Source organism: Chinchilla lanigera, unplaced genomic scaffold, assembly GCF_000276665.1.
Source record: "Chinchilla lanigera isolate Chin_1 unplaced genomic scaffold, ChiLan1.0 scaffold00218, whole genome shotgun sequence".
In the NCBI taxonomy this organism is placed as follows: domain Eukaryota; kingdom Metazoa; phylum Chordata; class Mammalia; order Rodentia; family Chinchillidae; genus Chinchilla; species Chinchilla lanigera.
Genome location: NW_004955619.1, coordinates 151,567 through 178,751, shown reverse-complemented (window position 1 = coordinate 178,751; position 27,185 = coordinate 151,567). Strand labels below are relative to the sequence as shown.

The 27,185-nt window shown below is 38.3% G+C and overlaps 1 protein-coding gene and 1 pseudogene across 1 annotated transcript; both read left to right on the top strand.

Moving 5' to 3' along the window:
• Positions 1-13,849: 13,849 nt before the first annotated feature.
• Positions 13,850-14,787, top strand: LOC102013677 (annotated as a pseudogene).
• Positions 14,788-26,249: 11,462 nt separating this feature from the next.
• LOC102014964 (olfactory receptor 2T8-like) lies at positions 26,250-27,185 on the top strand. The gene has a single exon (XM_005415008.1). The coding sequence runs from the start codon at positions 26,250-26,252 to the stop codon at positions 27,183-27,185; it is 936 nt and encodes a 311-aa protein (XP_005415065.1).

Genomic DNA, 27,185 nt, shown 5'->3' with positions numbered 1-27,185 from the left:
ACACTTCACCGCACCGTCGTGACACCGCAGACGCTCTAGACCAGGGACGCCAAACCTTGGGAAATGAGGGCCCAGACCCAGTTCTTTATCACAAAGGGCCAACACTACAAATCAGCCTCAGTACTGAGGTTTTAAACAACTTGGAAATTAACATATTTTGTTTTCACATAACTAGCACACAAATAATCCACTCAAACACAATTCTATGTGTGTCATAGGTTGGCCACCACGGCTCCAAACTCTCAAAAGTGATGTGACTAGAACAGTCACTCTTCCCACTGCTTTGAAGTTTATTAGGGATATTTGTATTTATTTCTTTTTATTTTATGAAACAGTAAAACAATACTTTATAGCAAGAGTGTAAGACAGCAACAATGCTTAGTGCATTGTATTATATTCTTTGCAGTAACTCAGAGACAAAACACATTTTCTCTTAACTAAGAAGAAACAGACAGGGGCTGGGGATTTAGCTCAGCGGCAAAAGCACCTGCCTGGCAAGTGCAAGGTCGTGAGTTCGGTTCCCGGTACCGGAGAAAAACCAAAAAAAAGAAGAAACAGACAATGCCATAAAACTTTCTTTTTTTTTTTTCTGCCATAAAACTTTCATTTCAAGGAAACTAAGAGAAATTAATATTATACAGGAAAAAATTAGAATATATATGAAAATATTTTTGATAAATGGAATAGGTAATTTAGGGAATATGGGAACTTCTCCCTACTTCCTATTTATGTAAATTCTACTTTGCTCTTTGTGTGTGTGTGTGTGTGTCTGTGTGTGTATAGAGAGAGATTGCATATATAGAAAATATAATTTTAGGGCCAGGGATATTCCTAAGCAGCACAAGCGCCTGCCTAGCAAGCACAAGGGCCTGAGTTCAATTCCTGGTACCCCCCCAAAAATAGAAAATATATTTTTGTATATATATACAAATATAAATATATATATACATATTCTCATATAACAGAAACCATATGATATCCCAGCTTGTCTGCAAGACTTATTTGTCTTAAATTAAGTTTTCAAATTGCTACCATATAACTACAAATACCTGAAGCCTGTCATTTTGGCAGAGTAGCACTCTGTGATGTATAAATACATTTTGCTTACCCACCTTTCCGCTGATGGACATACATGGTGTTTCCAGATCTGACTAGTGTAAATTCTGATACTATAAATATGTACATGCCTGAGTCCCTATAATATGATGACTTTAAATCTTCTTAAAAATGTCTAGGGGGGAGTGGATGTGTCAAACAGAATTCCTATTTTTAGTTTTCTGAGGATGCTGCACACTAATTTCTGTACTGGTGGTAATAGTTTATATTCTCAACTATATAGATGAGAATTTCTTTTCCCCACATCCTCACCACCATTTTTTATTGTTAGATTGTTTAACACTTTTCACTCCTCCTAGGGTAAGATGGTATTTCAATATAGTTTTAATTTGCATTTTACTAATGACCAGTGATGCTGAAAGTTTTCCATGCCTTTATTGGCCATTTTTACTTCTTCTGAGAAGAGTCAATCCTTTTGGAATTCACTTATTTGGGGGAATCTAAACATTTTAGTTCTTTATACATTTTATATGTTGGTCCTTTGTATGAAGAACAGCAAGCAAAATTTCCCCCATTCTGTAGGTTGTCTCTTAAAAAGAAATTAGAAAAATAATACCTTTCATAACAGAATCAAGAACTCAACATGTATAAACTTAATCAGGGAAGTGAAAGATCTCTCTGATGGAAAACATATCACCCTGAAAAAGAAAATCAAGTAGGACCTCAGAATGCGGGAAGATACCCCTGCCCCTGCATAGGCAGAACTAATATTATCAAGCTGGCTATAATTCCTAAACTGATACACAGATTTAGTTTAATCACAATAAAACTCCAATGGAATTTCTCTCCAATCTAGAGAAAACAATTCAAAAGCTTATTCAGAACCAGAAGAGACCGAGAATAGCAACAGCAATCCTGGGTAACAAAGACAAAACTGGTGACATCACAATCCTCTACTTCAAGTTGTGTTATAAAACTACAGTGATCAAATCAGCATGTTATTGTGGATTAATGCAAAAGAGGAGAAGAGTCAGAAACAACCCAGGCACATGCAGCTATTTGGTCTTAAAGGCAAAGGGACCAACAGCATACACTGGAGAGATGATAGCTGTGAGTGGAGGTGGGAAAATTAAATAGTCACATGCAGAAGATTGAGTCTAGACCCATATATTTTACCATGCACTAAAGCAAAATCAAAATGGGTCCAAGATCTAAGTGTTAAAACAGAAATGCATAGTCTGCTGGAAGATAAACTAGATAAAACCCTTGAAGACATAACATAGCCAAGGCTTTTTGAACACAAACGCAATGACAGAAGAAATAATACTGGAGATCAACAAATAGGATCATATCAATTGAAAAAGCTTCCACACAGCACATAAGAGCTGTAAGGAAGTATTTCTGAGATCACGTCTTGATCTTTAAATTCCCTTGTATTCTGATACATCCCAGGTTTCACAATAAGAAAATGTGACTTTGGAGTATGAAAATGATCTCTGTTTTACTGTCTTGTTTTTATAGACTCATTTAATTTTAGCTCCTTTGACTTATTCTTTTCCTCTTTGTATTACAAGATCATTTTTATCTTTTTTGAGATGGAGTCTCTCTGTGCAGTTCAGACTGGCCTTGAATTCATTTTGTAGCCCAGGCTGTCCTCAAACTCTCAATGATGCTCCTGCCTCAGCCGCCTGAGTGCTGGGATGACAGGCCTGTGCCACCACACCCAGCTAAATCACAAGATCTTATCTGTGATTATGTGCTCTGCATGCAAACTAGTTGCACGCCAAAGCAAGTGTTGATTTTTGTCACCCTTTAGATTTCCAAATAATAATTACTATTCTCAGGTACAACTCCCAATGTGTCATGTGTGTCTTTGCATGCAATATAATAATGAAATAGAATATTTCCTCTCAGCTTTCTTCATTTATCAATAAAATAAATCACACTTACACTCATGTACATAGCACGGAAGCCCATCCATAACCTATTTAGTATGTGGAAGCAGCGTTCTTTTCTTCAAAGGTCCCATTATTTCACAGACCAATCACACTGTGTTGGAAACAAGGTTTCTCTTTGCTGCTCGGAAGTCCTGAGTTTAAGCAGTCTTCCTGCCTCAGCCACACAACTACTTGTGACAACAGGAACATACTTCTTCAATGCTGTCTTGGTTACTTTTCTCTCGTTGCTGAGACAAAATACCCAACGCCCAAAATAAAGGAAGGAAAGGTTTATTTAGCTTACAGTTTGTGGAGGTTTCAGTCCATACTTGGCTGGCTCTGAGGCAGAAGATAGCAAAGCAACAAGAGCAAAGGGGGGAATGGCAGCCGAACAGCAAACAGCCAGAGCAAACGGGAGGAATGGCAGCAAGCAGCTTCTTTTTCCCTGCCTTACTTTGTAAACAGGCTACCTCCACCTAAGGGGTGTGTAGCTCTCACATAATCTCCATGCCCTCCTCTTCCACAGGTCAGGATGTACACAAAGTAAGCACCCTGGCTTCCTGCTGAGTCACTTAGCCAAACCTCTAGACTCCCCAAGTTGACACAATGTATCAACCATAACAAATGCCTAAATGGTCCTCACCCAAATTTTTCATCTGTGGGTCATAAAATGCAGATTCTTTTTCAAGGAGCCCAAATGCTTAATTATTTAAAGAACTATGTGTTTTAGTAAATAATCCTGTGGACAGAACAAGGCCATTCATACTAAGGAAGAAAAATAGCTGAGTTTTCCTTACAGTTCACTGCTGCCCTGGTGCTCTGGGAGGTTTCTGGGGACCCCTCTGAGCTCCTGTCCAACCGCAGAGCCTTTGGCCCCCTTCACCGCCCTCAGGGCACCCACCCAGTGTGCTGGGGAGGACAAAGCTCTGAGATCCTGATGACTGTGCTCCTGAATCTACATTTGCAAGTACATCTGTGTTTGCCTGTCTTGTCCCACAAATCCTGACCTGCTCCTAGTGGGTAGTTGGGAGATATAATCTCAAAAGTCCTATTTTAAGTGACTTTCAAATCTTTTTCACCACATCAAACAAGGACTCTTACCAGGTCCCTCCACACAACATGTACTGTCCTCTAAAGAAGTTGTACCAGCAGGTCCTTGGCACAGCAGACAGGGCATCTGTGCTATTCACAGGGAGTCTGTTATTTGTAAGAAATGAAATTCTTTATTACAATTAATGAGCAAGAAACAGCAGTGCAAACATTTCTCAAAGATGCCCTAGGAAGAGTCCATGGAGCCAATAATGCCCAGGGGCTTGAGGAATATATATATACCAGTTATGATGAGCAGTTAGGTGAAAGGAGGAAAAGAAGTAAACAGCAATAGCATAAAACAACAACGACAGGATCAAGACAGTGCATTTTTGTGATAATTCTCAACGTGAATGGCCTGTTTCTCAAAGACACAGAATACAGACTTCCCCAAAAAACAAACCCAACTGTATAATATATATAGGAAACATATTTAATTTAAAAAGAAATACTCAAGTACTGAAGGTTGGAAAAAATATCCTACGCAGTAGGAGCTCAGAGGAAAGCAGGAGTAGCTATGCCATTGACTGAAAAAGTAATTGTAATGCAAAAATAATCCAAAGAGACAAAGAGGCTCTTTATAACATACTGGTTGAAGGAAATTTGTATAGGAAAAGATACAATTATAAATATACAGCATGGAACATGCCACTTTATTAAACAAGCACTACTGGATTTAAGGGATTAGATGAACCTTATTACAATTATAGGATGGAAAATCTCACTATGCCAGTGTCCATATAAATCCAGAGACAAAAACTGATAAATTTTCAGATTTGAACCCTATGTTTGAACGAAGAGATGAAAAAGAGTGCTCGGGGCTGGGGATTTAGCTCAGCGGCAAAGCGCCTGCCTGGCAAGCGCAAGGTGGTGAGTTCGGTTCCTGGTACCAAAAAAAAACCAAAAAAAAAAAAAAAGAAAAAGAGTGCTCAACCCCAGAATAAGAGAAAGCACATTTTTCTGAACAACACATGGAGCTCTCTCCAAATTGAGTAAGACTAGCCCATAACGCTTGTGCCAGTAAACACAAGTAATTCAAATTATCACACACATATAATCAGAACATAGACCAATGAAAGCAGAAATTAATGGCAAAAATAATCACAGAAATTATGGACATACAATGACATTAAGCAACACATTCTTGAGTAATCAATTGGTCATAGAAGAAGTCACAGAAAAATTTAGGCAGTTCCTAATAGCAACATACGGGATCTTATGGAAGACATTCAAAATAGTCATAAGAGGGAAGTTTATACCTCTGAAAGATAACATCAGAAAAAAAAGAACGAAGAGATTCCAAGAAAATAAATGACCTATTGATACACCTCATTGTATTAGAAAAGCAAGAGCAATACAAATTCAAAAGTAATGCAAACAGGAAATGAAGATCAAAGGAAAAATTAGTGAAATAGAGTCAAAAACACTATACAAACAATCAGTGACTCAAAGCACTGGCTGTTCCAAAGATTAAACAAAATAGATGAATCCTTAGCAAAGTTTAATAAGACCATCATGCTTACAATAAGAGATAGGAGAGGCAGTATCAAAAGGAACACCACTGAAATCCACTTAATAACTTATGTTATTAAGTGCATATTTTTAAGAAAATACTCGAATAAATTGGAGAACCTAGAAAAAGGAATAATTTTTAGATTTTTATGAATCACAAGTGGACCAAGAGATATAAATCTCTGACAAATCCAATAACAGGCAAAATGTGGAGGCAGTAATAAAAACTTACCTACTAAGACAAACACAAGATCTGACTGATCCACCACTGATTACACAAGAACTCCAGGCCTGCTCTCATGCCAATGGCTTTCAATCTCATTAAGAAATTTTCAAAGTGAAGAATATTGCCAAACACATTCCTAGAAGCCAGCGTTACCTTGATTCCACAACTGGACAAGGACTGAAGTGAAATGGAAAACTGCAGGCCAATTTTGATAGTGAACCTACTTGCGAAGAACCTCAACTACTGTTGATGAATATGGTGCACAAATCATTAGGAAATATATATCATGGGAAAGGAGTGACAATCCCAGCAGTGTAAGGATGGTTCAATCTTTGGAAATCAGTAAATGTAGTGCATCACATACAGAGAAAAAGGAATAAAAATCATGAGATCTTCTCAATAGACACAGAAAAAGAATAAAACTTTCACAAAGTCTAAGAGTTTTTCAAATAAAATCCCTGAAAAAAATAGAAATAGAAGGACGTAATCTCAACCTAATAAGAGCCATTTAGAAAAACCCTACTGTCACCATCATATAAAACTGAGAAACTGAAAGCTTTTGGTCTAAAACCAGGAACAAGAAAATATCTCCAGTGTCATCATTTCTGTTCATTAGAGCACCCAAAAGTTCTGTCAAGGGAATCAGACATGAAAAAGTATAAAATTCTCATTCTTATTTTCAGGTAATATGGTCCTTGATAAAGAAGAACAAAAAAAAATTACAAAAAAAGACTGCAAGAAGTATTAAATAGTGTCAGAAAAATAACAGAATACAAAATGAACAGAAAAATCAGTAATGAATAAAATAGCAAAATAAGATATATTAAAAAGACAGAGTTTGTGTAAATGGAAAGAAGATCAAGAGAAGGAAGGAGACATATAAAGGATGAAGATTTGCTTTGTACATGTACTGGCTTTCTAGAATTAATGTAATTATTAGGTAGTACAAGCATATACTAATAAAAATTTTTAAAACTCATCAGCTTTTCAAGTGTAAAAATATTGAAAAATCTGTGCTTTTGACTCCATGAAATTTTTTCAAGAATGTAAGTAATAGAGATAATTTTTAATCTTTCAAAAGAAAATAGAATGTTAGAATAATTTCCTGAGATGATTAATTTATTACCAAGTAACTGTCAGATATTTGTGAACACTGAAGCTACTGTATTCAATAAAAATTTATTTTGTGAATATTCTGTGATTAACTCTCTCACATATCCATAACAATACCATTTTCATTACCTATTTTAATAAGAGAAAAATTCATATGTTCATAGACATTTGCTGGGATGGGGGAAAAGAGAAAAGAGGAAAGAGAGAAAAATATATATCTATATACACATAAGATAGTTAAGATAACTGTACTACTAATATCTGTTAGTTCATTGAAAGAGACAGTGAGTGCTTTTATTGTTTGATCAATTTTACATGCCTATATCTGGTAATCGAAGCAACTACTTTGAAGATAGCAATATGCAATATAATAACTATTGTTAATTTCCTATCATCTTGTTTTGAAATACTGTATTGGTTTTACTATTTTTGGTATTTTATTCTCTTTAAAATTAAAATAATTAAAAGGAAATTTGCAATGGAAAGAAAATAATATAATTCTACATAACACAGTTTATACAACTCTCTTAAAAATTTCTAGTTAAGTTTTTATTAAAGTCATTTCACTTTCATTTACTATCTTCCAGTGCAAACAAAATGGAAACTAAGATAATATAAGGTGATAAATGATAACCAGGTGTGTAATGAATCACAGAATGAAAACAAAACATGTCCTGAGGCAGAGCACAGGAGGACACGCTGAGCGAGCCTGTCTGTTCTTCCCACCGCGTCTGCCCTGGCAGCTGGAGAGCATCTAGTGCCCATCAGGACTCTGCCCTCTCCTCGGCCTCAGGCCAGGCGTGTCCGCAGGGACCAGCCCTCTCCTGTCCGGCTCTCAGGGGACCTTCCCCAGGCTCCGCCCACCCTGAGACCCAGTGCGCAGCTGCAGAAGGACAGGAGTCCCGGTGCCCTCAGTCTCCTCGGAGGTGGCTCAAGTGCCAAGTGCGGGATGAGAGGTTGTGTGCGCATGTGTAGGAGCAGCTCTCAAAAAGCTTACTCAGAAAATGACGGTGTTCCCCTGTGACTGTGGGCTGATTGTCAGCTTGAGCGGGTCAAGAGAGCTGGAAGAGGGGATCAGGTCTTGGGAGTGCTGGAGGGAGAGTGGATTAACACACTGACTTCACAGTTGGAAGTGCTGTCTGGAGGAATGAGGTGGGAGGGGGCCCTTGATGGCTGACTTTAGAGCTGAGGTCGCTCGCTGATGCTCGTTCTGACCCATTCAGCTTCACCCACCATGAACTGAGCACCACGAGCTTTGCTTCTCCTGGCCCTTCGGCTGTGAGATTCCTGCCTTGAAGTCGGCTGCCTCCAAACACCACGCTGAGCCTAATTCAACCTCTTCTTTATGCTGTGTCTGGAATTCCCTTCAGCACGCTGAAAGCTGATCAGTGCAACAGCTAACCCAAAAGTGAGTGTTTTCAAGTGCGGAGGAATCGTGGTGCTCATCCTAATTTTATTTGTATATTACTTATTATACAAAATGGAAACTATATTATGTGCTTAAGAGAACTTAGTTTTACAGGGATTAGACACTGAATTTGAGGACAAGTCCCTGTAATTTTCACACGTCTGTGCAGCACAACTCCTGGGTACGAGGCGCAGGCACCAGACACTGACTGCGAGCTGATCTGGGCGTGTTTCCTGCGCAGGACTGCAGACCGGGTCAGGGGAGGTCATGAGCGCACACCGTGCTGCATGTGCCTTCCATGAACTCCAGAGACCTCGAAGAACAAACTCAGCCCTCAGAGTCGGCACTCACAGTAAGGGTGGTGGAGAGCCCGTTGCTTCATCCTTCTTGCAAGTTCTTTTGTTTTGTTTATGCTTGTTTTCCTTGTTTTTTTTTCTATGTGTGATGAGTGATAACCTGCACTTCGCAATCTTCCTACTGTGGCCTCTTTTCTGTTTTACCTTTTATAAATCCATTATATTCTGCTTAAATTCCTGGAAATTATAATTATTTCAACATGAAAATATATGATGGACCTTATGGTAAAAGGAAAATAGTCTAGGTTAATATTACAGAAATGTAAAGTCATAGCTTAGTTTTTAAATTAAGAAAATCCTTTGGCAGCGTTGCTGGCAACCACAGGTAGAGTAGCTGTGCTTCAGTTCTCCAGAACTTTTACTCAAATCTAATTTGTGCCAAATTGCAGTGCTTATATTTTTAATTTTAACTTGCTTAGTGTTTGATGCCTGTACAGAGCACAAAGTTTCAAAAAAAAAAATCATATTAATTACATCTAATGTAGGAACCGGACAGTGTTCTGAGAACCAAATGCACATGGGTTACAGAACGCATCTGAGATCCACAGCACTGTACAATCACAGTGGAAAGCAGGTGTGATAATGTGGATTATGTAATTCTGTTGATGGAGATGACAGCGCTATGAGGGAGACTAAACCCACAGCTACTGCTCAGTGCTGCCTTGGAACCAGTCATGCCCTGAAGGTGCACTCTGCATGTTTTCAGAGGCAGCCTGCAATCACCCATATTTGCTCTCTGCACAGTAAGAATGACCTCAGCAGCCCAGTTTATACTCTTAAGATTAAGGGTAGGTTTAGGTAACATTTACAAGGAGCTTACTGCTGTGAACATGTACAATAAGGCTGACTAAGTCATTCTCATTGCAGAACAAAATTTAAAGGATATCCTAATGCAATGATTTGAGTATATCAAAACAGTCTCTGCACATATTCCTCTATTTGTTTATTGAATGCAGCTGCAGCACTGTGGAGCTGCCTGGAGGTACATAACTTAGAGACACCCTAAGACACACAAGATGTAATTACTCAGCTGTCAGTCTTCTTACACCTTACAATCTGGTTCTTTATCCCGCGGTAAACAATTGAAAGTGAAAGGTTTTTAAAAGATGAGTTGTCTGTAGTGAGTAAAATGACGAAGAATACTGTGCACTCTTCAGCTGTCCTCGGTGAATTCATCAGGAACCACTGCAGAGAAGGGGGTCACACTGGCTTTACGCAACACTGTGAGAGCGACCCTCTGGACTGTGCCTGTCTTCCGAGATTCTACAGGAGTCTTTTTACAATTGGTGAATTGTAGTTAATTGAGGAAAATGCAGACTGTGTCTTAGAATGGACAGGTAGACTCAGCTATGACCAGCTTTGTGCAGAGAGCTATCTATGCCTGGCTTTCCAGAGTCAGTAAGTTCAAGGCTCTCCTGATAACCCTGACCCCATCCTCAGGTAGACCAGTAAGCCAGATTGTCAATGTAAGGGAGATCAGAGGTATAGGATATTTCAGGTGTCATGGGAAGAGAAAAATGGTTTAGTTTTCTGAAGAACAGTGTAGATAGTGTCATGGATGTGAGAAATAAGCTTTAATTTTTGTGATTTGTCTTTGGATCTTTGATAGTTTACTTCATTTAAAAGCTTTAAAAACTCCAACCTGAGGTTTCTTTCAAAATTTTCTGCAAAATGACAGGAGGCCTTTTTAGTAAAGGCAGAGTCCTCTTCCTCCAGTATGAGGGATCTGAAAAAATTTAATAATGTCAGCATTACTGTAAAGATCTGTCTTTTAGAGTCCCCTGATCAAAGGAGCAGAGTGTGGGGCCTTCTGTGCTGCAGTGCAAACTACACGGTGCAGACTCTGGGGGGCGCCGCTACGTGATCCCAGATCTTTCACTTGGTCCCTCTGTGGGCACCAAGGATTCAAATGTATCTGTGCTTCTCTTATTCCTGCTGTGAACTGAAGCCTGTACTGGTAAAACCTACGTATTTTATTAATACAGGAATCAAAAAAGAAGCATTTTCAGTGTCATACGTTCTAATCTGAATAGAAGTGTAAGAAAAAGTGGTATAAGTAATGAAATGATGCATAATGACCACAAATGATGCAGACACAGAATTCATTCTATTTTTTAACTTTTTTATTTTATGGAAAAAATGTAAAACAAAATTTCATGACAAGATGATAGGAGAACAGTAATAGTGAATACAGTGGATATTATTAACTTTAAAATACTCAGAGTAGAAGATATATTTTAGTTCCTGTACAGAATACACAGTTTTCAGAAAAATATTAAAAATATTAATAATAATATTAATTAATAAATATCTAACAAAATATTCTGCAATCAATATTAGCGCAAACCTTCTTTTTTATGGACTAAGAGAAACTTTTAATACAGGGGCAGCATTTGGAGAATTGTCTTCATGACAATTATGCATTTGATTTACACTGGAGATTAGGAGGCTGTTTCTTGACAGTCAAATTCTCCTAGTAGGGACAGTTTACCTCTGGGATTAAGAAATAATTTCCTGTCTATACTCTCTAAAAATTTGACTGCACAGGGCAATCATGTTCACACGGTTATAATTTCCTGTGCTTGTTCAGGGCTTATTTAAGGAAATCATAGACCTTCTCTCCTCACCCAGCTCCTTTCGTGTCAACAGTTACACTAATTCAGAAGAGAGCCTGGGTGTGGAATCACAGTGGGAGATGCTCTGTTCACATCCACAGTGACTCTCAGCATTTTGAAGGGTAATAAACTCTACTTTATAAATCTAACAGTAGGTGAGAAATGCAGGCCATTCTCTAGACAGGCCTTTCCATTTGACATGGTTTGTTTGTGTCGACTGTTAGTAAGGTTTGACAAAGCTTCCTAAAAACATATGGCAGTCCACTAAATTTTTATGATTTTAGATGGTCTAACTAATCTTTATCATTAAATTTTGTGGGCTTGACAGTTTCTCTGTACAGTGAAATTATGCCTTTGGATTCCAAAGACAAACAGAAATAAATAGGTTATGTATATAAAAAAAGACATTTTTCTGTGGTTGTGTTTATATTTCTGGTAGCATCAGGTGGAGAATCAGTAGAACAAGGTGACAAAAGACACAAAATGAAATGCCAAAGTGAGTAATTTTTAAACACTCCAGTAATTATCTTGTGCAGAAAGATTTTCACATGCTTTGAAACTTACCTTCTATAGAAAATTTTGATTTAAATATTTTTCTTTTTTATGATTGCAATGTAAACCCTCTTTATTTCTGAGTCATGGTCACCTATATTACTGTTTTCTCATCTGTAAAATGTCATTCGCTGTGTCAACCTGAGGAGACTACCGTTAGGATTACATCCTACTGCATCCTTGACAAACCCTGATGCTGTCCTGGTGACAATGGGTGAGGACCGGCAGTGACATCCTTGCCTCCACCCTTCCTCTCAGGTCCCGCTGACCCAAAGCCTGCTGCATGACTCCCTCTCCAGAGGCTGCCGTGCGCTCTTACCTCCCCTGTAAGTGCTGGGAATCTTCCTACCTACACTGCACAGCTTGAGAGGGCTGCATGGAAAACAATGCAAGTGGACATGTACACAGTGGGCTTCCTGTGGATTGCTTACATTCATTTCACTGTGCAGAGGAATGAAAGGCTCTGTGTGAATAGATTTATATTTGTGTGACAATGTTCTTTTGCACTACTGAAATAAGTACTTGATACGTGAGTCTGCCCACGTGTCAGGAATGGTGTTCCAGTATTACACATGAAACGCCATGGTGCTGTATTGGAATATCTGTCCACTCTCATGTTGTAGCAATTGTCCTTATTTGTTACATTTGAAAAATGGAATATATTACATGGGGGACATTTTTTAATTTGTCTGCAGATGAAAAATTAAGTTTCTTTGCCTTGTGGCTACCATGAAATATGCAGCTATAAGAATGGCTTTACAAATAAATAGCTCTTGAGTGTCTGCATTAACAATTACTGTGCAATCCAAAGGTGAAATTACTAGCTCATGTTCAAATTCTCTTTATGTTTTAGGCAATATCTATGTCATTCTCTATAGTGGCAGCATCATTTCTACATCTCACAAAAATACACAAAGTTTTCCAAGTGCTCGAAATCCTTTTGAAAATATAAATTATATTATTTGTTTCTTTAGTGAAAGCTTTGCTACTGAAAAAGCAATGTTATCTCTTTGTGATTTCTATTTACATTTCCCAAATGATCTCTGATAGTGGGTATGATTCGTTGTGCCTGTCATCCTTTTGGATGTCTTCTTTACAGATGTTCTGGGCATGAGAAAATTTTGTACACTGAGAAATGAGTTGAAAGAGAACGAATGATACAACACTGAAAAGAAAATGTCTGAATTACAATGACTTCTATAAGAGGTACAAGGCAATTCGAATACACTGTAGATTTCTGTGCAAAAGAACTTTACCACAAAACCTTGTATGAGAAGCTTTGTATGGGATTCTTGGGCAAAGACTTTCCAGAAAGTGTGTATATTTCATTAAAATCAATGCTACCTGGGTGAAAAACAGTAGTACCAGTTCAAGAACTTAATTTGTTCTGTGACTTAAGAAAAAATGGCCACACATATGCTGGTGTGGGGACGATGGCTGTGGTCATGTTTGTGACCCGATGCAGAGTTTGCAAACAAAAATAGAATTTTGCCAAACATTTCTGATTACCAACTAAACTGTTTGCAAAAAAAAGTGTTTCTAAACAGAGGTGCGACTGTACTTGAAGTAAGTCTGAAAAAAATAAACTTTTAAGAAAAAATATGCATAAGTGTATTAAAATTTATCAGAATGGATGTAAAATGCATTCGCATGGCTTTTCTAGCACAACTTCTGAAAATAAGCCAGAATTCATGATGTGCAAGTTAGCGTGTGACATTAAATCATGTAGAAGTCTTGGAGTTGTAATATTATCATTCAGTAAGTTTTTAGATTTATTCTAAAACATTTAGATCATAAATTATTGTTTTATATAATTTTAAAGTCAGTATAAAATAGGTTAACTTTTGCAAAATTTATTTTTCCTTTAAAAACTGTTCACTTGAATAAATCATAGGGTAATTACAATAGGGAAACTGTCAAATTTGTTAATGATTTATACCCAGTCATTGATATCTTTCTCTTTAGATACAACATATAAATGCAACATGGAAAATCACACCCAGACCTCTACAGACTTCATCCTCCTGGGCCTGTTGCCCCCATCAAGGGCTGGCCTTGCCCTCTTCATTCTCATCTTTCCCATCTTCCTAATGGCCCTGGCCGGCAACCTGTCCATGGTCCTGCTCATCCTCCTGGACGCCCAGCTCCACACGCCCATGTACATCCTGCTCAGTCAGCTCTCCCTCATGGACCTCATCTACGTCTCCACCACTGTCCCCAGGATGGCTTAGAGGTTTCTATTTGGAAATAAGTCCATCTCCTTCGTTGGGTGCTGGGTTCAGAGTTTTCTCTTCACAATTTTCGCAGGTGCAGAAGCACTGATCCTGATGTCCATGGCCTATGACCGTTATGTAGCTATTTGTTTTCCTCTGCACTGTTCCACTCACATGAACAATAGGATGTGTGTGCTGCTAATCCTGGGATCCTGGGCGATGGGTGTTATCAGTGCCTGTACTCACACATTGTATGTATTCTGTCTTCCTTATTGCCAGTCCAGAGCCATCAATCACTTCTTCTGTGATGTCCCAGCTGTGCTGACTCTGGCCTGCATGGACACCCAGGTCTATGAGTACACGGTATTTGTGAGTGCCATTATATTTCTTTTGTTTCCTTTCCTGGGTATTCTGTGTTCCTACAGTTGGGTTCTCCTGGCTGTTTATCACATTCACTCACAAGAAGGCAGAAAGAAGGCCTATTCCACCTGTAGCACCCATATTACCATCGTGACTTTCTACTACACACCTTTTGTTTACAATTATTCTGCCCAATGTCCCTCTGATCTCCAGCCGAGGACAAAGTCCTCGCTGTCTTCTACTCCATCCTCACCCCAATGCTCAACCCTGTGATCTACAGCCTGAGGAACAAGGATGTGATGGGGGCCGTGGGAAGAGTGACTTGGAGAATCTGCTCTGTGAAAATTTAGGTCATTTTATGCCTCAATATGTTGAACAGCGAATAATAATTGGAAAACTTTTTCATGCCATGACCTCAGGAACTAAAATTAATCTTTGTGATTTAAAATTTTTAAGATAGGACATAACAATTATGTGTTCAAGTCAACAATTTTTATTTTTTATTGCTTCTTACCATCCAAATTAATGAGCCTACATTTATCATTAATACGAGGATATTTTATTAACATGGGGAATTGTAAAATAAAATAAAGCATTGAAATGTTTCAAAACATGAGGTTTGATTAAATGCTTTGTTGAATGTTTATAGTTTTAAAAAAATTTTCAATAAAAGATATTGCCATGAACTCCCTCAAAGTCCTCCACCTCACTTGGGCACATTTATCCTATCTTTGTTACCTATTTTGTAGCAGTTCTGTGGCTCTTTGCTGTCATTACCTGAGCTGTTCTGGCCTCCTTTATGCCCTCAATTAATTCAAAACCTTTGCCTTCCATGGTTATTCTGACCTTGAAAAAGAGCCAGCATTTGTATGGTGTCAGAGCTGGTGAAGAACATGGAAGAAAACACACTTCTTGATTTTCACAAAAGAAAGTACTGGACTGCAGAATTCACTGTATTTTTTCCTACCTTGAATGACATCACAAAGAGGTTTCCAGAACTATATCAGAAGTGATAGGACCCATGGAAAATTTGTTTGAAGTGAAGGCAAGAATTTTAATAGGGAATAAAATGAATGGTTCCATTTCTGTTACTAGTTTTTAAAAAAAGTTTAAACTTCTCTAGTATATTGTCATCACCTCCTGCCTTAACAAGTTGATTCTCCAGTTTATATAATTTATCTTTAGTAAACTAACCCAAATTACAAGAAATATATGTAATGGCTCTATCTAATGAAAAAACATTTTTTTATTATATATTGATTTACACTGAAAGCTTTTTCTGCAGTTTCTATGTAATTTATTCCCTTCATACTAATTTACTAGGTGACACTCCAAATGAATATTTCAACTTTTTTTTCAAAATACTTATTCTAACGTAGAGCAATAGGTCAGGTAAAATATGGTGGAGTGGTAAGCAGCACAGAAAAAGCGTCTTTGAGAGTCGCTGTCCAGACACTGAAATGTAGCAATGTAAGGAACATAAGAAAGCGGGAAAGAGGTCCCCTGGACCCAGGATGGATTGAAGTGAGAATTGAAGCCCATGGGGAACATGGAGAGAGAACCTTCACTGAAAAAGCAAAGGTAGCCAATGTAGTCTTCTCCCTGAGTTGGGACTCACTGTGTGAAAGGAGGGGTTCAGACCTGCAGTCATATGGTGACTGCTGGCAACACCAAAGACCTCCACAGAGAGATGCAACAGTGGAAGAAAACAGTGGATGTGAAGGAGTGCACTGTCTGGGGTGAGTGCTGAGGGCTACATTTTCCCAGGGGAGAGAACAATTGACCAAGGGCCATCTTGGAGAGCGACCAACTGAGCTCAGAACTCTGAACAATTGCTACGTACAACTAGTGGCTCTCAGCTGAGTTCAAGGCAACAGAAAATGTGCTGAATGTTGCAGGCTGAATGGGTCTAGTCTCAGCAACTGTGTCCAAGATACAGCCTGAACTCCAGGGGAAATAAAGGTGCAGGCTCACTTCGATTATCCACTACCCACCATAAAGCTACTGCTAGCTTGCTGAGATAAATCAGCTCATCTCTGGACTCTGTCTCCACACATTGCCTACCAGTGACAGCAGAGACAACTCTGGAAATGGATTTTTATTCCTATTCCTATTCCTATTCCTATTCCTATTCCTATTCCTATTCCTATTCCTATTCCTATTCCTATTCCTATTCCTATTCCTATTCCTTTTCCCTTTTCCTTTTTCCCTTTTCCCTTTTCCTTTTCTCTCTCTTTCTCTCTTTCTCTTCTCTCTCTCTCTCTCTCTCTTTCTCTCACTTGTTTCTTGTTGTGGTGGTTTTGTTTTTGTTTTGTTTTTCCTTTATTCTTTGATCTTTTTGAATGAATGGGCATGTGCTTTCTAGCCTCTTTGTGATTTTTTTCTTCTGATTTTACTTTTATTTCTCCCTTCTCTCTTTTCCTTCTGTCTTCTGCAAGTTAGTGTGATCCCACTCTGTCCTTCAGCCTTATTTCTAATCTGTTCCTCTTCTTCAACTTCTCTGCTTTCTCTCTAATCCCTTTTAAATTTTTATCCCTGAATGTAAAATTGACATATTAAGGATGCAAATTCTGCATATGATTTTCTGGTTTGTTTTAGATTTTGTTGTATAACCATAAATCTAGTTCATATGGTTAAAGGTGGTAAATTAATGGTTACTTCAATTTGTCATTTTCTAGGCTGTGTTTGATGCTATTGTTACTGCTGATGGTACCACTTTAACAAAAATTGACATCATTATTTAACCAGCTGTTCTTCCTGGTATTTCAAGACTGACATTGCCAAAGGCTCATAGAAAACACTCTGGGCCAGTGCCAAAGAACTAGAGAGTAGGCCAAGCAGGCAGAAACTTCTCATCCCAAACAAATTGAAAAGTAAGATCTTGCAACAGTCTCAAAACCCAAAACCCAGCTACACCTGGAACATACCTCGGAGAAGTAGTCATTTCCTAAGGTATCTAAATACTAGCAATGAAGCAACTGACCATAGGCAATTTACAAGCGTCAACCCAGGAATTAAATTGAAAAAAAAATGAGAAGACACTTAAACAAGATGTAACACCTGACATCTAGTTCACAAAGTAAAATCTGGGGGCAATGAGTTAGGACAGTGCAAAAGCCTCCCACCTGGCCTCTCTGCAGTGGTAACAACAAAGCACTTGAATGAGGCTGAAGCAAAAATGAAATCAGAATTTATTTCTCAGATAACTGCAGAGATGTCCACAATGACAACCATGCTTAGTGACTCTAGATAAGATACACTTACAAAAATAGAGGAGTTTAAGAAAATTATGGAAGCCGTGAATGCCCAACATAAGAAATGGCAGATTCAAGCAGATATCTAGGAAAATAAAAATTCCATTGACATATCTGCAGCAGAATTAGCTGATGTGAGGAGAGAATCTCAGATATAGAGAAGTCAGGCTTGTGGTTAGAAATCATGAAAAGAATGATTTCTTAAAAATAGCAAGGGACCATGAGAAATCAAACCAGCAGCTGCTTGATGATGCAAACATGAAGAATAAGATTGAATGGAGTCAATGAAAAGCAGGAGATAGCACAAATGATATTAAAAAAAACAAGGTACAGACATCATTGCAGAATACTTTCCTTGTAGGGAAAAAAATAACTTGACATACAGGTAAGTGAGCCATATAGAACTCCAATTATCCATGATTAAAAAAAACTACAACCAGGCATATCATTGTCAAGATTCCAGAAATTGAATACAAGAATAGAATCTTAAAAGCTGTTAAGGAAAAGAAACAAATCACCTATAAAGGAAAGCCCATCAAAATCACAGCTGACAATTCAGCATAAACTCTCAAGTTAAGGAGCGCTTGGAGTGAAGTATTCAAAGCTCCAAATGAAAACAACATCCAACCTAGACTGATGTATCGCATGAAATTATCTTACAAAATCAATGGAGAAATAAGTACATCCATGATAAAGAATATCTGAGCAAATTTATGACCACCAAACACTATAAAATGTTTTGAAGGACATTCTAGAAAGAGATAACAAGTACTAAATCTCCACGAATTCCCACAGACGGAATCTACTAGGCAAGGCTAGCAATTAAACAGCAGGTTATGTCAACAACAGGAAAATAACATGACAAGGATAAGTCAATAAATATCAGTTATAACCATCAAGGTTAATGGTCTCAATTCACCAACCAAAAGAGACAGTCTGGCAGAATGGATCAAGATGCAAGTTCCAACAATAGGGTACACACAAGAATCACACTTGTTTGAAAAGAAATTCATAGAATGAAAGTCAAAGGATGGAAAACAGTATTCCATGTGACAACTCAGAAAAAGGCAGGGGTAGCTATTCTATTTGCAGACAAAGTGAATTTCAAGCCAAGACAGTAAGAGAGACAAAGACTGTCACTATATCCTTGTAAAGGGAACAATCCAAGAGGAAGTGTTAATAATCATAAATGTATATGCAATAAATACCATTGTACCCATCTATGTAAAACAAATACTAACAAACATGAAAAATCAAATATGCATGAATACAGTTCTTTGGGTGATTTCAATACTCTACTGTCACAAGAAGGCAGACCAACTAGACAAAAACATCAACAATGAAATATTAGAACTGAACCAAACATTTGAACAAACGGGCTTAGTAGATATCTACAGAGTGTTCCAACCCACAACATCACAATAAATCTTCTCAGCTGCACGTGGGACATTTTCCAAAATAGACCTCATACTAGCTCAGAGAACATGCTAAACTAGAGGCAAAGTAACTGAAATTATCCCTTGCATATTATCAGACTCTAATGAATTAAACTGTAAATCAATGGCAAAAGGAAGAACAAGAACTTCATGAACACATGGAAATTAAATAATATCCTCCTGAACATCCAATGGTTTACAGATGAAATTAAAGAAAAAATTAAATGGTTTGTGCAATTGAATGATATAATACAACATATCAGAACTTATGGGACACAATGAAAGCAGTCCCAAGAGGGAAATAGAGAGCAGCTAATACCCATATGAGGTAAACAGAGCAAGTGCAAATCAACAAATTAATGTTGAACATCAAACTTTTAGAAAAACAAGAGCAGGTCAAAATGAAAGCTAGTTTGAGGGAAGAAATTATAAAAATCAGAGTGGACATTAATGCACTGCAGATAAAGAAGACAATACAAAGAATCAATGAATTGAAGAGTTCATTCTTTGAAAGATTAAATTGAATCAATAAAACTATAGCCAACCTTATCAAAAAAGAAAATGAAAGACTCAAATCCACACAATTAGGAATAAAGAGGGTAAACACAAAATAGACCGTGCAAAAATCCAGATCATCTATACCTACTTTGAGAAATTATATTCCAATAAGATAAAAAAAAATGCAGAAGAAATGCAGAGATTCCTACATATACATGAATTACCAAAGCTGAAACGAGATATAAAAATCTGACATAAACCATTATCAGTCAATGAAATTGAAGATGTAGTTTAAAAACTTACCAAAAGTTAAGTGCAAGACCTGGCAGAATCACTTTTGAAATCTATAAGAAATTTAGAGAACACCTAATACCATGACTTCTCAAATTTGTTAATGAAACTGAAAGGGAAGCAATACTTCTAAATTCATTCCTAGAAGCAAGAATTACCCTGACACCAGAAGCAGAGAAGGACCCAACTAAAAAATGGAACTACAGACTAATCTCCCCAGTGAACATAGATGCAAAATTCCTCAATAAAATACTAGCAAAAAGAATGGAGTAAATCATTAAGAAGATTATACACCATGATAAAGTAAAATTCATTGCAGGATAAAGGGATGTTTCAACATACTTTAAGCAATAAATGTAATACAACATATGAACACAACCAAGGACAAAAACTAGATGTCATTTTGGTAGATGCAGAAAAAGTTTTTGACAAATGTCAGCACTCATTTATAATTAAAACCCTGCAGATGATTGAAATAGATGATTTTTATATCAATCTGATAAAATCCATCTATAACAAATTAACAGCCAACATCATACTAAATGGACAAAAACTGAAAGCTTTTACTCTACAATCAGGAGTAAGACAAGGATTTTCACCATCTCCCCTCTTATTCAGCATAGTTCTGGAAATTTTAGCCTCAAGCAATGAGACAATAGAAAGAAAATGAATGATTGGAAAGGAAGGAGTGAAATTATAATTATTTGTGGATAACATGATGCTCTACATAGAACACAACAAGACCTCCACTAAAACCTGCTAGGTTTAATAAGTAAATTCAGTAACAAAGCTGGACACAAAAATCAATAGCTTTCCTGGACAGGAATAACAAACTCACTGAGAGAGAAATTAGGGAAATTACACCTTTTTTCCACAAAACCATCCAAAAAAAGGAAACATGTAGGTATCGATCTAATAAAGGATGTAAAAAACCTCCACAGTGAAAACTACAATACTCTTACAAGGAGACTGAAAAGGATATCAGATAATGGAAAGATATTTCTAGCTCTTGGGTTGGAAGAACCAATATAGTGAAAATGGCTGTACTTCCAAAACTGTTGTACAGTTCTAATGCAATTCCAATCAAAATTTCAACAGCATGTCTCACAGAAACAAAGAAAACAATCCTAAAATTCATTTGGAACCTGAAAAGACATAGAATAGCAAAGGCAATTCTGGGCAAAAAAGGCAAGGCAGGGAGCATCATAATCCTTGATTTTGAACTTATACTATAAAGTTCCTGTGACAAAAACAGCATGGTATTGGCAAAGAAAAAAAAAAAACAGGCCTGAAGATCAGTGGGACAGACTAGAAGATGCAGAAACAGACATACTCAGCCATGTTATCTTTGACAATGGTGCCAAACACATTCACTGGAAGAACGATAACCTCAATAATAAATTTTGCTAGAAAACCTGGCTCTGCAGATGCTAAAGATTAAAATTGGACACATATCTTTCACCATGAATTAAGCTAAATTCAAAGTGGATCAAAGATCTAAATATTAAAACAGAAACATTAAATCTGTTGGAAATTGGAATAGGTAAAACTCTTGAATACATTGGTGTAGACAAAGACTTTATGACTAAAACCTCGACGACACAGGAACTATCACAAAGAATCAACAAGTGGGATCTCATTTGATTACAAAACTTTTGCACAGCAAGAGAAACCACCAATAGAGTGAAGATATAACCTGGACTGTGGAAAAAAATGTTTCCAGCAGTTCCTTAGAGAAAGGAATATAAAGGACTAAAAAACAAAAAAAATCAGACGCTTGAAAGGAAAAGACCAAATACAAAAGTGGGCATCTAGATGAATACACACGTCTCAGCTGGAGAATTAAAAACAGCAAACAAATTTATAAAAAAGTTCAACATCACTGGGCATTCAAGAGATGCAAGTTAAAACAATACCGAGACTCCATCTCACCCCAGAAAGAATGGTTATTTTCAAGAAATCAACCAATATCAAATGCTGGAGGGGATGTGGGGAAAAAGGAACAGTTCTCCACTGTTGGTGGTAGCGTAGACTGGTGCAACAACTGTTGAACTCAGTGTGGAGTTTCCTCAAAATATAGCATTGGAGGTCCCATTTGATCCAGCTGTCCCCATGCCAGATATCTTCCCAGAAGAATGAAAACCATCATGTCCTTCTTGGGGACAGTGGTGTGCCAGACCAGAAATTCTACTTTTGAACAGAGGACAGGAACACGACTATGAACATTGAGTGTTTGCTTTGGTGCCAACAAATTCACGTTGGATTCCAAAATGCCGAAGAGTGGGACTTATTTATTCCTACTCTAATGAAGTAAAAATTTTTCATCACAGCTAGTTTTATGATAATGTCATAATATAGAATAGGGCAGTAATTTCTTCTTTGTGAAAATGTTGTATCATCTCACTCAGGTGATGCTCAAAATTGAAGAAAAAGAAATATTTGTGTAGGTACAGAACACGACTTTCCAAGTACTTACTAAGCACTTAGTACATCTTGGAAGACAAAAACACTCCCAATCCATTCAAAGTGAGCAAACAGTACAGTAGATGGAAGTTAAATTCATCCACATATGCATTCACTGCAATAAATAAAATCAGTGAAAAACATTCTCCTTCTTGCTTACATTACGATATTAAAAACTTCCTAGTCTGTACTTCTAAGATTACATTCTGACTTCCTCCAGGACTGCCTTCTTTCCCTTACAATTTTTTTCTAGCAATTGATGCAAACAGAATTTGGAATCTGGTATGATCAGCTAGAGTGCTCAACTGAAAACTGAAAAATGAGTTTATTTCAATTTGAACAGGACATAGAGTGCTCTGAAATGGTGGAACCCTACAGAGTAATCCTGACTGGCAGAATCTGCTCTGAACTGTTCATTGCTGGGCAGATTCCGATGCACATCTGAGAATGGGTTGTGGAAGGCACTGTTTTCCCAGAATGTGAGTGGTATGAAATTCTTGGATGAAGAGTAACGGTCCTCAGCACTGGGTGTGTTTCCCTCCATCACGTTCATCCTTCCCAGAACCATGCCCTTTGAGTGGGCCTACCTCAAGGGGAAGTCTGGGTCAGGACATTAATGCACCTGTGCTCCAGGCAGGGGTGAATAGGATGGGGAAACATGTCACAAATGTTGACATATTTGTTTTTGGAATAGTTCCTTTGCTCATTAGTCTACTTTTGAGATCATATCTCATGCAAGAACATTTACTTGCCTTTTACATTGCTTCTAAATGATTTTTTTATTATTTTGGTCTATCACAGCTTCCTGCAGCATATACGAAGTGTAGCAATATCCTCTGAGTCAGGAAAATATCTCTGACGTGGAACATCTCTGGGGCCCACAGTGTCGAATCTCTGGGGTTCACGGTGGTTAATGAGAGCATGTTGGACTGGAGGCTGGTGGGGGCCAGAGCCAGATTCAGTCACACAAGGCACTGGTACAGTAGGGTGGCCACAGCTGGAGCAGAGGCTTCCTGCACAGACACACCACATGAGACAAGGCTGCTGGTCACTGCTCTTGCTCTACGTAAGTAAGAGAATCAGGGATTTCCTTGTAGATATTCAACTCAGACAGCCGCCTACTTCACATATTTTATGCAGAAAATCCTCTGTTCAGTGTCTCACTCTCTGAAGAACTGAATTTGTGACAGAGGATGCTCCCATCAGGAAGAATCTTCACATCTCCTGCCCATTGTGTAAATGCTTTGCTTGGTACTATGCTAGTATTTGTAGAGCATATTGATTATTCAGATGAGTATCTTGGGTAACAAATGGACAGTTTTGATTTCAAATTTGGGGCATGAGTTTGGAATGATGTTGAAAAGAATTTACAGGCATTTCTCCAGGGTCACTGGTAATGGGAACACTTTTCGTGAGGAGGAAAGGAACTGTTCACACCTCCTCACACACTGCCAGAGACATGACTGTGATTTAGAGGAGACATGCTAAATTTTTTCACCATGACTAGTAACAGTTTTTGAAGCAGAATAAAAGGTACTTAGAAAACTCACTTCATTTTGAGGACATAGAAGAAAAAGACAAGAAAATGTCTACATTATAGGGCAAGAAGTTTTTTCTAATAATTCACTAATTTTGAGATTGTACCACTCTTATAATGACATTTACTACTGTACTTAAAGGTGAAGTAATTCTTCCTCTGCAATCTTCACTATACTGTATATTACGGTAATTTTTAGAGAATAATGTGGAAAAGAAATTTTATGTAAACTTAAACCATTTTCACTAATCTAAAATACCTTACATTATGAATGTATAGGGAGTAAGTTTGATTTTATTTTTCAAAACAAATGAACATTGACATCAACTTCTAACACAGTTTTATTCAGGCATGTTTACATTATTTTTATTACTAAATACTATTCTATTCTGAATGAAAAATTAATTCAGTATATAATCACACTTGCAAATTTATTTTACCATAAAAACTGTACAATAACCACCCAGCTCAATGGAGAAATTCTGGCTAACGAATTCAAATTTAAAAATTACTAAAATGCAGGAAGAAGCAGCTACATCACAAGAACATTCACTTCTTAGCTGATAATCCTGGTGATAGCTCAGTTTCTTCCCTAAAAACACACAAACCTTTCTTGTGTGACTTGAGCAAAAGCCGCTAAGATGCTGTATTTTCTCTGATGTCTTAAAATCTCATCAAGGTGGAGCTCTGACATCCGTCACCCCTCCCCTTGGTCATGCAGAGGGATTCAGCAAGTGGAAGCAGTGCAGAGGTCACAGAGGATGAACAAATAAACCAAGAGTGTCCCTAAAAGGGAGAGCTACAGAGCACAAGAAGGGAATTCAGATGCATGAGAGAGCACTGATGAACTCTGAGGATGATCCATGCAAATAAGAAGAAACGCACACCCATGCACGTGTGTGCACACACTCACACACAGATTCAAGTCCCTTCCACACATGAGTTTTCTGGCACAATCAAATGTACATGGACAAGAGCGATGTTTTCTCAAAGCTTGGGGGGATTTTCATCTCAGTTCATGTAAAAGTTCAGTCTGGAGAGATGGAGATTCAGAGATGGACACCAGTGACAGTTGTACTGAAAAGTGCATACACCTCTTCAGACTATATTAAAATATATTCCATTTTAGTAGTGTGCAAAGCAAATATCAGAAACAATCTGAACACCAGTTACTAAACCACTGATGCGCTTTCAGTAGTTTGAAGTTTGAAACGTTTTAAAGGTCGATAAAGAGCTAAGATCTTCCATCTCTCTGGTAAGCTCAGCATTTGTGCAACCGAGAAGAACAATGGATTAGAGCAAAATATTTTTTAATGATTAAAAAAGGGTCTATTGATATTATGATTATAAATTGCAGAAAAAAGCAAGGTCATTTTCAGTATATAACTCTCTGTAGTAGTACTAAGTGCAGTACTCTATTCCAACATAGTACTGCTTCTATGTGCACACTCTGTGGGTCAGGGTGCATTGTTCCCATGGTAGGACTGAAACCTGCTCCGGGGTTGAAAAGCCCACTGCTCTGTGTGGTGCTGCGGTAGGGGGACAAACCTTGGACAGGAGCAAACCTTGTCTTCTCTTCCTGTCTGGAGTTGCTCCCTAACTCTGCTGTCAGGCACCGTGAACTAAGCAGCTTCTCTTAGCCCCACAGTCCAGCTTGACGTTCCAGCTGTGGAGCCAGCAATGATCAAACCTCTGAAATGTGAGACAATGGACCATTTGCTCCTTAAGGCTGCGGATGTTAGGCACTGAGTCCCAGCACACGCAAGTCCCTCATACACTGTCCTTCCAGTGTGTATGTCTGAAAAGAATCAATCCTCTTCTTTGGAAAGTAAAAAGCTCTTGCGGGGTTAATCAATGTCAGGGAAGATAAATTGATTTTGGCAGGTGAAAAATTTGAATATGTTACAGATGTGTAAACTTTATTATAAGTACATAGCAATGACTTAGCTAAACTATTGATTTGATTCTCTTTTGAAGTCTACTTACAATGAACGCTGAGAAGCAATTATGCAAATTTTTTCCAACTCATCCATTTGTATGAAAGCCAGGTAATGAAAAATTATATATCTCAAATTATCAGAATATAGATGTTTAAACCCATTAAGCAATAATCAAACTGTGATGTGTTCATAATAAAAACATTGCAAATAAGGAAACAGTTTGATTTCAATGTATATACATTTAAAAGAATTTTGAAATTGTCAGATGAAGAATGTGACATAGGTTTCATCCTTTTCACACAAGTGTTTTCACGCTGTTTACTTCACATGCAGCATTTAGGACGGAGCTCTCTCATCTCCTTCCCACTGAGAGCAGCACCTCTGCTTGAAATCATGGAGCATGGGAACACCACCTCAGATTTCATTCTCCTAGGACTCTTCGACCACACCACAGCCCACCAAATCCTCTTTGGCATTACTCTTGCAGTGATGATCTCCTCCCTCCTTGGCAATGCCCTCATGGTCCTCCTGATCCAGCAGGACCCCCGGCTGCACACGCCCATGTACTTCCTGCTGAGCCAGCTCTCCCTCATGGACCTCATGCTGGTCTGCACCATTGTGCCCAAGATGGCGGCTGCCTACCTGACTGGAAGGAAGTCCATCTCTCCAGTGGGCTGTGGGATGCAGATTACCTTCTTTCAGACAACTGGAGGAGCAGAGTGCTTCCTCTTAGCAGCCATGTCCTACGACCGCTATGTGGCTGTGTGCCACCCGCTGCGCTATGCCACCCTCATGAGCTGGCGGCTGTGTCTGAGAATGGCTTTGGGGTCCTGGTTCCTGGGGGCAGCTGATGGGATCATGCAGGCTGCTGTTACCCTCAGCTTCCCATTCTGCAGCAGACATGAAGTTGATCATTTCTTCTGTGAGGCCCCCACCCTGGTGCGTTTGGCCTGCTCTGACACCTCTGCCTTTGAATATTTCATGTACATCTGCTGCATCCTGATGCTACTGATACCTGTGTTCCTCATCCTGACTTCCTACAGCCTCATCCTGTCTGCTGTCCTGCACATGCGCTCCACAGAGGCCCGCAAGAAGGCCTTTGCCACCTGCTCCTCCCATGTGGCAGTCGTGGGTCTCTTTTATGGGGCTGCCATCTTTATCTACATGAGACCCACATCCTACAGGTCAGCCAGCCATGATAAGGTCGTGTCAGCCTTCTATACTATTTTTTCCCCAATGGTGAACCCCATGATCTACAGTTTGAGGAACAGTGAGGTCAAAGGAGCCCTGAGGAAGTGTATGAGGCAGTGTGTTAACTTAAGTGAGTGA

Coding starts and splice junctions, on each gene's coding strand:
- LOC102014964 (XM_005415008.1), top strand. CDS start 26,250: ATGGAGCATGGGAACACCACCTCAGATTTCATTCTCCTAGGACTCTTC.